Raw genomic sequence first — 12,375 nt, forward strand, 5'->3', positions numbered from 1 at the left:
TAAACAATATCACTGGAGAAAAATGCAAATAGAAAGTATTTAATCTCACTGCTCAGGCTTTGGGTTGGATGTTGGCAAGCAGGGGGCATGTAAATTAGATGTGATCCATGTGATGACCAGGAAGCACAGACTCAGCAACACTGTGATGTTTGTATTGGTCATTTGATTACAAAAATTCTGGACCCTTTCCTCACACCCTCACTATCCTCAGGTGTGCTCTATAATTCCCTAGGCTCCTATCTTACCTCCAATGCTTGCTGAGAACTGGTTCCTAAGGCTTTAGAAAACTAAATTTTATGCATTACAAAACTAATTCATGCTTATGGAAAAAGCATCAAATAATATAGAAGACAAAGCAAAAAGATAAATTTTACCAAGCCTCCCATTCTTCCTGTTCATTTCTACACTTCTATGATTACCATTCTTAACATGTTGGTATGTGGTCTTCCAAATCTTTTTTCTTTTCTTTTTTAAATTTGTTCCTTTTAGATATACATAACAGTACAGTGTATTTTGACATATTATAAATACATGGAGTATAACATAGATTCTGATTATAATCCCTTTCTTGTGGTTATACATGATGTGGTGTTTCACTGGTGTCCGAATCTTTTTTACATTCATTTATATACATGCACACACAATTTTTATGTAAGGAAAGCACCTTGTTTTGTTAGATAATATGTCTCGGAGTTATCTCCCCTTGACTATATTTATATATACTGCATAGACCCATAGATTCAGTGTATTTAACCACACTATTATTAATAGATATTTAAGTTATCTCCATTCTTTTTTTTATGAAAACAATGCTGAAATGAATGTCCCTGTACACTTTATGAATAGGGTGCAGTGAACACATTTATGTAAGTCCCTTCTGAATCAGAACATCTCCTTTTCAGACACTAAGAACTTAGAAGTGTTAACTCTTCTTACACATACATTTTTGTAAAGGAGTTCTATTTTGTTAATTATTTCAAAATACTACAAAGGAACAAAAGATAATATTACTATATGTAGAAAGATGTTTACTTGTGTGGTTTATTCTAAGATTAGCAGTGATAGCAGAAATGAGATGCTACGGGGTGAAGGGAAGAGAAACTGGCCATCTGATTTTAACCATCTGATTGAGAGCCTTAAGGCTTATGGGAAGATTTATATGAACAAGTCCAAATTGATCCAAAAAATCCCATCAAAAGGATGGAATGGGCTACTTTACAATCACACTGAAGATGCTCATTGTTGAGGATGGGGTAATGGCTTGCCTTCTTTACAGGGGACATAAAGATTTGGAGAATCATCCTGAAAGGGTATAAACTTCTGATATAGATGAAGGGCTCTGGTTTCTTTGTGTTTGTATCCTGGCCTCAGTTAACAATTATACAGTGTACCTAAATGGTTATAGGTTGGTGATGATGTCATGCTAATTTCTGAGGAAAAAGAAGAAAACTGGTGTTTAAAAAGGACCCTTTTTTTTTTTTTTTGGATTTGCTGGGATAGTAGCCACAAGGAAAGGAAAGCTTGGCTGTGGAGTATTGAATTATTTGAGTTATTCACACTTACTGCTTCTCTGTTGGCAGGCTGCCGGAAGATATCACCATCAGAATGTTCCCACGACAATTCTCCATCCCCTGTTTATTAAAAAGGAATAAAGAAAAAATAATACATACATAGAAGGGAAAACTATCACCCTTGTGACCCCAAAACATTTTTGGTAGTATGATTCCAAAGTTCTCAAGACGTTTTAGCTCTTGTGGCTACCCTTCAAGAAACAGTACTGAAGGATTTCTCTGGGTGTGCCTCATGGTTCAAAACAACTCTGAAGAAAGCTGCCACTTTCTAAATAGATCATCTAGCAACATTATCGTGAGTTTGGAAAATAAAAGGGAAAATAATCACTTTCCATGTAATATAACCATCATTGTCACTTTTGCTTATTATTCCAGTGACAGTTTAGTATTTTACAGGTCATATTTAATTTGTGTTTAAACTAGCCTTACACAATGAGTTTTCAGAATTTGGCCTGTCTTGATTTGTTCAGTTCACTATTATGTCTCTGAGAAGGTATAAGCTTATTTGAAAGTTAAGATAAAACTTGCTGTGATTACAGTATTTACATAACAGATATACAGAATGCTCTCATCTATTTCTGCCTGACACAATTTTCTCTAGGTCTAATATGGCCCAGTTTTTGAACAGCAAATGCCTATCATTGCTGTCTTCCAGAGTAAGTGCTTTTAACAGGAGGATTCTACTTTAAGCATTGAGAGCAACAAACATGCAACAGATATTAATATTCCTTAGCTGACTGAAAGTCAAAAAAATAGGTTAATTTCCAAGAACCTTGTTTTATCTATGACCAAACAAACAGATGGGAAATGGTCTTAGAGATGGTCTTACAGATCTTTTCACCACTCTAAATAAGTACTATATAAATTATACATATGGTTGAAGTTAAACACAATGTTCAATCAGATATTTTGTGGGATAACAAGAAATATGCAAAAGTATAATTTAAAGTTTTCTTTTCTAATTAATCTCTCAGGCCTTTAAAAACCTAAAACTAAATATTATTTAGTTAATGGTTCAATCATTGTTCAATAAACTGTTAGGGAAATTTATGCAATATCATTGGCTTTAAAGGACTTGAAAAATACCTGAAAATTAGTTTGATGGCAATAATATTATCAAGTAGTCTCTTGTTACAAAGTATGGATTTAACCCTTCATAATTCAAAGATAATCTTATGGAAAAAATGATGAATTTTGAAGACTTAGTTGTGATTGCTAATCTTCCTAAAACACAGCTTTGATTGTATAATCATATCATTCTCTGATCAAAACCCTAAGTGAGTCCCCATCCAAGACTCTCTACAATCAGCCCCTACTTCATCTTTATTGAATACCTACCTTCTATCCAATTATCTCAGCTACTCTACAATGGGAACCATTTGACCTCGTTGTTTCTCATTAAATATGTGACTCCCTCTCTTGCTTCTATGCTTTAGCTCATGTTCTTTTCCCACCCCTCCTACTTTTATTTCATTTTAAAAATATTGTTAGTTATATATGGACACAATATTTTAATTTTGTTTATTTTTATGTGGTGTGAGGATCGAACCCAGTGCCTCACATGTGTGAGGCAAGCATTCTACCACTACCTAGAGCCACAACCCTAGACCTTTTTCATTCTTTTTTTAGACAAAGTCTCGCTATGTTGCCCAGACAAACTCCTGGACTCAAGTGTTCCTCCCATTTTACTCTCCTGAGTAGCTGGGACTACAGGTGTGCACCACCTTACCCAGCTTATATTCTTCTTTTGAAATTACCTTACTATCTCCCAATCCCCAAAGCTCCTCTATGCCTATGAAAAGCAGTTAGGATTTTCCTCCTCTACAAAGTTGTCCTCAGACACACATGTATTTCTGACTGCTTAAAAAACTTAGTGTTATGTAGCCTTAGAAATGTAGAAGATTTCAAGCATGACTTTGTTCAACTGCTCCATTTAACAGATGGAAAAACCAAGGCTCAGAGAGGAGAAGAAGCCATTTACAATCAAATCTTTAACAGTACCTGACATATAGTAAACAGTCAATATTTGGCAAATGATTAAATTGGGAGGCTTTTCTGATCAACCTAATAAAATTCAAACCCCCATCTGATTTTTTAAAATTCCTTCTTATTGCTCTTCTTAGAACTTGTCACTATCTTACATTTTACATATGTTATTGTTTACTGTTCTTTTTTGACACTAGAATCTTTATGAGAACAAGGACTTTGGTCTATATTTTTATTGATATAATACAAGTACCTTGAACAGTGATGGGCACATAGTTGATACTTATTCAATATTCAATAAGGTCTGCCTTATCTCCCTGAGTAGAGTATAAATTCCTTGAAATGAGAGGCCATGTTTTAGAACATCTCTATATCCCCTCAACACTACTTCTTGAAGGGTGGTCCCTACATGACCACATCAATGTTTATAGAAGCTCAATTCACAATAGCTAAGCTATGGAACAAACCTAGGCATCTTTGAACAGATGAATGGATAAAGAAAATGTGGTATACATACCAAATGGAATATTACTCAGCTATAAAGAAGAATAAAATTTTGGCATTTGCTGGTAAATGGATAAAACTAGAGACTATCATGCTAAGTGAAATAAGCCAGTCCCCCACCCCCAAAAGATCAAATGTTGTCTCTGATATGTGGATGCTAATACACAATAAGGCTGGAGAAGTATAGAAGGTTCTTGCATTAGACAAAAGGGGAAATGAAGGAAAGGGATGGGGGATGGAAATAGGAAAGACAGTAGAATGTACCAGACATAATTTCCTATGTTCATATATGAATACACAAGCAGTGTAACTCCACATCATGTACAACCAAAATAATTGGAAGTTTTACTGCATGTATATATAATATGTCAAAATACACTATACTGCCATGTATAAATAAAAAGAGCAAATAAAAAAAAGTGTGGTCCCTAGACCAGAGCATAAACATCACTTGGAAATTTGTTAAAAATGTAAATTTTGGACCCCACAATACTGTGTCAGAAACTCTGGGGTGGAGCCAGTGATTTGGGTTTTGATAAGCTCTCCTGGGGATTCTGATGCATGCAGGAGTTTGAGCATAACTGTACTGGAGAATTGGCATATTGCTGGGTACATATCAGATTCTCAATGTATGTACTGAATTAAACTGCAGTCAAAAAAATAAAAACAGAATTAAGTTTCTGGGCAGTCCACTCTCCTCTTCCTGGTTATTCCATATCTGAGGCAGACACAGACTGCATGAAGACATAGGAGAAACCTTGACTGTCCACTGTAAGAGTGAAGATTACAACCTTTGGTTGTAACTAGGAAATGATGTTCATGAGTCCGTTAACATGCATTAAATGCCATGTATTTGGAACGCCTGATATTGGCAGGAGGAGGACAGAAATCAGGCTGGGCTCTTGCACTCAAGATATGTACACCATGATTGGAGGTGACGGGAAACCAATATAGGAAACAGCCTCAAAACACAGGCAGATCATCAACTGGAAATACAATTGGAATATGCATGCTTAGGAAATATTGAATAGGAAGATAAGCAGTCCGATATAATTGCAGAAATCTTCCTAACAGATCTAAGCCCCATTGTTAGAAGTAGATGTTGCAGGGCATAAATGGACAGCAATGCTGGGCAGAAAGTATGTCTTCTGAATAGAATGACATTTGCAAAGAATCAGAGCTTTGGAAATAGAAGTCATACTGGAGGTAGAAGGCAAGTTGTGGCTTGGGCAGAAACTAGATGTGAAAACAAGAGAAATGGGCTGTTAACTGCATGGGACAGAGAATGCAGGGAGAAGGAAGGAGAGAATGGGGTGGGCTGTTGAAATAAACAGGGGTAGTAAAAATCACCACATGGATTTCAAAAATAAGCTCAAGAATTCACATTTGCTCCTGTTATCAATTTTTAGGTAGGGATTCTTATGGTAAAAATGGAGTTTGTGGAAGCTTCTTCTGGCAATGAAATGTAGACTAGTCAGGGAGCAAGTGGAATCTGGAAAGCCAATCAGGAGGCTGCCACAGTAATAGGTAATAGGCCATGAGCATCTCTACAATAATAGAGAGGAAGGGTTGATTCAAACAACTGCAGATAAGAAAAGTATAAGAACCTGATGGAGGATCTGATCACAGAGGAGAAAGGCAGAGAAGAAAACAGTATAAAATGACTCTGGGGTTGCAAATCTGGAAAGTTGGAAACTACCCTTGACAGTGATTGAGTAGGGATAAACTTAGATTTACTTGTCCCATTTTAGCTGGCAGTGGTGGGTCTGAGCCAAATGAAAATAGACTAGAGAAAAGATTAGAAACCAGGAAAGATTTAGCAGCAAATGGCAAAATGAAATGTAAAAGCTATAGGATGTGGCTTCAAGCCTAATCTAAGTAGCTAAAAGAAAGAAAACAAATTACCAAAGAAAAATCATACAATAGCTCTCTTCATCAAATGCCCTTTTTAAGTGTAGATTTCATGATTGGTATTGACACAAAATGTTTACATAGCATGGCCTTCTCAGAAGTTCAATTTAGTACATTTAGACAATGGAGTTTTTAAAAGGACTTTTAAGTTAAATAGTGTCTTTAAGTACTTATAATCTAGTCAGAATGTTGAAGCATTGTAGACACATATAGTGCCTGTTACTAATTAGCAGGAAGGTAAGATGGCAAAGCAATTAGGCAAGTCAGTATCAAGTATGGGAGCAGAAGATTAATACCCTGAAAGGAAGGGAAGGGATAAGGAGGGGAATAGGAAAGACAGTAGAATTAATTGAACATAACTTTCCTAGCCTTGCATTTGAATACATGACCAGGGTAACTCTGTATCATATTCAACCACAAGAGTGGGATCCTAAATAGAATAAGTTATACTCTATGTATGTATAATTTGCCAAAATACATTATCCTGTCATTTATAACTAAAAAGAACAAATACAAAAATGAAAAATAAGATTAATACCCTGTGGCACAATTCAGATGAATTTGTCACAGTCTGTATTTGAAAACCTGAGCACTTTTATATAAACTGAAACAATTTTACTCATTAAAAACTACTAGAGCTATTACTTTTGAACACACACACACACACACACACATGTGATCTCTTAGGAACTGATAAAATTTCTGTTATCTTTGAGCTTTTGAAGTCATTAAAGGACATTATCTAAGAATGGATGTTTTGTTAAGTAACACCTGAAGGTTCCAAAAATTTAGTTATCCTATTTAAATTTAAACTATGGTCATACTGAAATGATCTTCTTAGATGTTTACACTTTTTATGCCCATGAATGGCTCTCTAGACCTGGGTAGTATCTGTCTGGATAGCTGAAAATAGGTACTGTATGTCAATTTATTATCTCCGACATTATATCTTGAAAAAAAAAAAAGCACAAACACCCTAAAAAACCTGTTTCTTTGCTTTTTTCTGATTCACTGGACAATTTTTCTTCAGTGAGATGGAACCTCTTTCTTTCAGCCAAGCCTTTCTGTAAAAAACAGTGATTCTAATGGAGACAGATGGATTCTAGTTAATTCCGAGAAGCAACAAGATGTAATTTTAACCAATTTTTTAAACCAAAATGAAAAACAACTCTAGTGTACTGTATGTCAAACAATATTCATTTAACCTTAAAAGCCACATGTGTTGTTTATTCAAACCTCAATTATACTCTGAGTGGTACCCTATGGGGCTGGAATGGCTTGGCTTTTTGGTAATGGGAGAAATGGAGAACAAGTATTTGAAAAGTGGTCAAAATCTAAGCTGAAATTCAGACTGTTTATAACTCCCATGGCTTCCATTAATCTCTGGTTGGCTCAAGCAGGTCAGGAAAGTAATTCCTGTGCTCTCAAAATGACCAAGTGTACAGTGAGATTCTAAGATGCCCACGAAGATAAGCCTTAGACAGCAAAACTACGCCAGCATGTGGCCACTTCTGAACCACACAAGACAACATAAATAGGATAGCCATAGGGCCTGATTTATTTGGGATAACCTAGTTTTATCACCTATTTTTTCTGACAGGCATAATTATTAAGATTTCCCTCTTGCTTTCAAAAGCATCTTGGTTTGGATGGTAAACTACTTAGTCACTCCAACCATAAAGCAAATAGAAATGAAATGAATCCTCAAGACAGTGGAGTGATCTCTTCATTTTCAGAGGAATCAGTTGAAATCAGCAAAATTAGAGCAAATAGTGAAAGGGCTTTTGAGGAAAAGTGAAAGAGAACAGAGAGGAAGAAAGAAACCCATCATGAAATCTCCACCTACCATGTTCCAGGTTCTACATGAGGGCACTTTATTTGCCAATACTCAGAAATTGAGCTGGAGATGAAGGAGCAGGTGGAAGCAAATGCCCTCAGGGTGCCCCTGCCAATCATCTAACTTTACAAATTCTGCTAGGAGGAAGCAAGCACACTGAAACTTGAGGGGAGCTTTAATAGACACTGGAATGAGTTTCTTTCTTTATAGACATTTGACCTTCCAATAATTGTATGCATATAGTAGTATAAGAAGTCTTCCAGTATCTTGTAAGTGGACAGACATTTTTTTTAGAATATACTTTATGGTCAAATAAAGCATTTTATTATTTGGTCTGTCAATACGAACTAGCATTTTAAACAAAATATTTGCAGAAAAATACTAAGAAATAGAAAAGGGGTAACTTCCTGCCAAAACTAGCAAGCCAAATCTGAAGTATTCAAAAGCATTTATCCAAAAAATGAGAAATACTTAATTTAAAAAAAAAAACGCATGGGGGAGAGAGTGTGTATGAGTGTGTGTGTGTGTGTGTGTGTGTGTGTGTGTACGAGGGAATCAGAAGAGAGTAGATAAACTACTAGCTGGCTGGTATCCAGAACCTACCCTCTGCTTTTTCAATGGAGATATGACTAAACAGATCCAAGTTCATGGTTAGAAATGGAGTCTTTCCTTTCCAGAGTAGTCCCAATGTATCTGTTAAATTGTTACCATATTTTGCTCCTGGGAACACAGTCATCACAAAGACTGTCTCTTCCAGTGGCCCTGATGAAAACAGTTCCCCAAATTGCTTAATTATCCCCAAGTTGAGAGATGGTATATGTAATGACTACAAGAATGGACTGGAATAAGATAGCCTGGGTCCAGTCCTGGTTCTGCTACCTCCTCCTGCATGACTTTGAGCAAATGAATTAGCCTCTTTGTGCCTCAGTTTCCTTATTACTAAAAGGAGAGACAATAATTGCTCCCTTACCTGGTTAGGATGATCAAATGAACTTGTATGTACAAAGCACTTCGAACAGTGCCTGGTACACAGAAATTATCATGCAAGTATTGTCTGTAAGTATTATTCCCCATTACCTTTTCTCCCCTCCTTTCCTTCCAGTTCTTTATTCTCTTTTATCAAAAATAAGTTACACATGGGGAAAACCCAGCTTAAGGGACTTCCACAAATGTGATAGGTATTTCACAGAGGAAAGAGTTTAGATTAAATAAATATAGCCTGCTGCAAAGAGCAAAGTTATGCTTTCACATAGAAAGGAAATCATTTTGTTTCTAAACCTTCAGAAGTCAGGGTCCTAGAGACACAGATACAACAATAATAGCTACAGAGATTCCTTCAGCTCAGACCTTTCTGGCTTAGAGTCTCTCATAATTATGCTACTCATCTCTTCATTTTCATCTTTTTAGAAAAGGAGTTAGCATTTTAATTAAAACCCTTTTCTCACTTGGCTAAAATGAGGCTTAAAAGGATAGGTATCTTCTTCATTGAGATGCAGTTCAATTTACATAGTTATAAAGTAGAGAGTTAAAAATTCCAAGTACCCAAATAAAATTGAGTCCTGTGCCACCGCATCATAAGCTGAAAATAAAAATCAGGACAGAGAAGGGAAAGTCAATGATCTACCCATGCTTACAGCCTGGTCAACCTAGAAAAGAAAGAGTCAGTGATAAGGTCCTTCTTTGCATGAACATGGTGTTGACTTTCTGTCCTACCTGAAGAGGATTAGATTAATAGGTGGAAGTAGAGGACATGAATCTGGTTTTAATAGCCAAAGCAAAGCAGAAAGTGGATGTAGTCATCCTGGTTCCTTGCTTGTAAAACAACAACAACAACAACAATAAAAAACAAACAGAGAATCAACTTTCCTTTTCCTGGACTGTGGAGAACCAGAATTTGTAAGTTCTAGTGTGGGTAGTAGTCAAATATGATTCCTGTGCCTTACAGTACTCTTCTTTCTCATGATTCTTTCATCTGTTTTCACTGTTAGTCAACAAATCAGATTGATTCCTATAGAGGTTAGAATCTAAACTCATGAGGTTTGTTATAAAGAGAAAAATGAGTACATACAATAGTGTGTTTCTGGGCAGTGATACCATTCCCTGAAGTGATCAGAAAGACTAAGTTGAAGAAAGAGTGGCTGTTAATACCTGCAAAGAAATAATTGCTGTGAAATGCTTCAAAGGAAATTCCTTATTTTTATTATAGAACCAGACTCATACACACACACACACACACACACACACACACACACACACATACACACACCCCTCCAACGTTATGAACAGGGTAGGGCATTATTGACCCTGATAGGAGATTCCAAATGGCCAATTGGGAATCATGGTTATCAATTTTTTAAGTTCAATATGAAAGTCAACACTATCCCATCCAGTCTGAAGGATTCTCTGTCTAGGAAGAAATATTCTAGGCATAAAAGACATGCCAAGAAGGAACATGATGACCTCAGAGGGGTGGAGGTCCTGGGATAGTCAGTAAGCATGTGGAGATGAATTCTGAGCACAAGGGATGGAGAGAGAATAAAAACAACACAGAAAGTTTCCATGGAAGGAGAACAATTCTACTTAGAATTTAGAAGAGGAGAGTTAGGCAAGGATGGAAATTCGCTAGATGGTCCCTATTTCTGAACATAAATGATTACTAATGGTGGTCAGACTATTTTGTAGCTTTGAAAAGATCCAAATATTTCAATATATTTTGAAGCACAGGTGAGAACATATTTACTCAAATTTTGAGCTAATTTAAAAATATTTATTTTACTGTGGCAAGAACATTGAGGCATGATATTATACAGTAGATCTCTGTAACTTATTCATCTTGGAGGAATAAATGGGAATTGCTAGTCAAAAGGCACAAAGTTTCAGCTATGCAAGATGAATTTTGATTTTAAGTAGTAATTCTTCTCAATAACAAGATTTCTTTCCTATCATTGTGACCAGAAGATGGTGATGTTTCTGCAGAAAATGTGGGTCAATACACAAAGGATTCGAAATTGATTTATTAAGCTCTACATTGGGAGATGCTGTTAGCTCTTCAGTTTTCTTTGATTTAAAAAAATCTGAAAAATTTAGCAGATTTTTTGATGTTTAGAAAACAACAAAGTATTTCACACACCATTCCCTAAGATTCAAGCCGAGGTTGCATGTGAGGTGCAATTTTTGTGTGTGTGTGTGTGTGTTTTCTGTTTTTGGAAAGAGAAATCAAGAATTGCAAGTACAATAGAAGTTGTTTGATACTGAAAAATTACTTTTAAAAGGAGCTTCCACTTTCAATTACCTTGAAGGAGTTAGCAGAAATATCTCAATTTCATGAAAAGAGACCACAGCTCTGTCTTTGGGCTCACTTGAGTTGGGTTGGATTGAAAAAAAAAAAACCTGTGTTTAGTCTTCTGCCTCCACTGAGAACCCTATCAAGAGCTTTCTGTGACTGTGACTCTCTTTGATTTTAGTGTATCCATCAGCAAAATATATGTTTTTTTTTTCTATAACAGGAGATACATAGGGAGACAAGATGGTCCTTTACTTACAGAGGTTCCCAAATGAGAAACCAAGATACACAAAAAAGATGGCCAATACAAGAAAATATATTTAAATGCTAAATTCTATTGCTGTCATTTGGATGTGATTTTTCTTTAAGAGGTATTATTAATGCTTTTCTTGGTAGACTGGATTAGTTCTTGCAAGAGCAGGTTGTTATAAGCAGGTTAGTTCCTTTGTTCCCTTCCTCTCTTCCACAAATACTTGTTTCCCTTTCCACATTTTTGCTGCATGGAGTAGCAAGCATATGGTCCTCACCAGAAGCCTAGCAGATAGGGCAGCCCAATCTTAAGACTTCCAGGCTCCAAAACTCTGAGCCAAATAAAGCTGTTTATTTTATAAATTTCCCAATCTCATTATTTTGTGATAGTAATAGAAAATGGACTGACTTGTATGAGCTAAAGTAAGCTCTGAAGGTGGTCAAACAAGGGAATCAATGAGGATTAGAGTGATCAGGCAGGGCAATTAGAAGAGGTAGAACTTCAGTTGGACTCTTCAAAGATGAATGAGATCTTAATTATGTAGGAGAGAGAAGAGGAAGTTTTCCAAGCTTGTGGGGAATAGAGCTGAAGAGAAAGAAAATGGGGAGAAACATGACAAGTTATAGGATGAAGAGATGAGCCAGCCAAGAGCAGTGTGTGTAGTGATGTTAAAGAAATGAGGATGGGGGGTGCGGGAGAGAGAAATTAGGATGGATAGTAGATTAAGGAATGACCTAACTGTTTTACAGATGATGCTTAAAAACAACCTGAAGGAGCTGAGGAAGTGGCTCTTTGGTAGAGTGCTTTCCTAGCATGCAGGAGACCTTGGGTTCATACCCCAGCACCACATAAAACAAAAACTAAAAAAAGAAAAAAAATGCATGCACATTGCAAATGCATTCATCAAATTACCAGAATCACTTAGTAAAGATACGCATCCAAAAAAAAAAAAAAAAAAAAAGAAAGAAAGAAAGAAAGAAAACAAGCTGAAGAATTTAGATTGCATAATATGGTAAGAAATGGCAGTAGCTAC

At 36.1% G+C, this 12,375-nt stretch overlaps 1 protein-coding gene across 4 annotated transcripts in view; it reads right to left on the bottom strand.

Annotated features, from left to right (window-relative positions):
* Window positions 1-12,375, bottom strand: part of Chrdl1 (chordin like 1) — a 108,815-nt gene that overhangs the window by 24,793 nt on the left and 71,647 nt on the right. For all 4 annotated transcript variants that reach the window (XM_077106577.1, XM_077106579.1, XM_077106580.1 and 1 more), the window contains exon 7: window positions 1,564-1,631. In XM_077106577.1, the coding sequence (XP_076962692.1) occupies window positions 1,564-1,631 (68 nt within the window). The remainder of the gene's footprint in view (window positions 1-1,563; window positions 1,632-12,375) is intronic.

This window comes from Callospermophilus lateralis, chromosome X (genome assembly GCF_048772815.1).
Source record: "Callospermophilus lateralis isolate mCalLat2 chromosome X, mCalLat2.hap1, whole genome shotgun sequence".
Lineage (NCBI taxonomy): Eukaryota > Metazoa > Chordata > Mammalia > Rodentia > Sciuridae > Callospermophilus > Callospermophilus lateralis.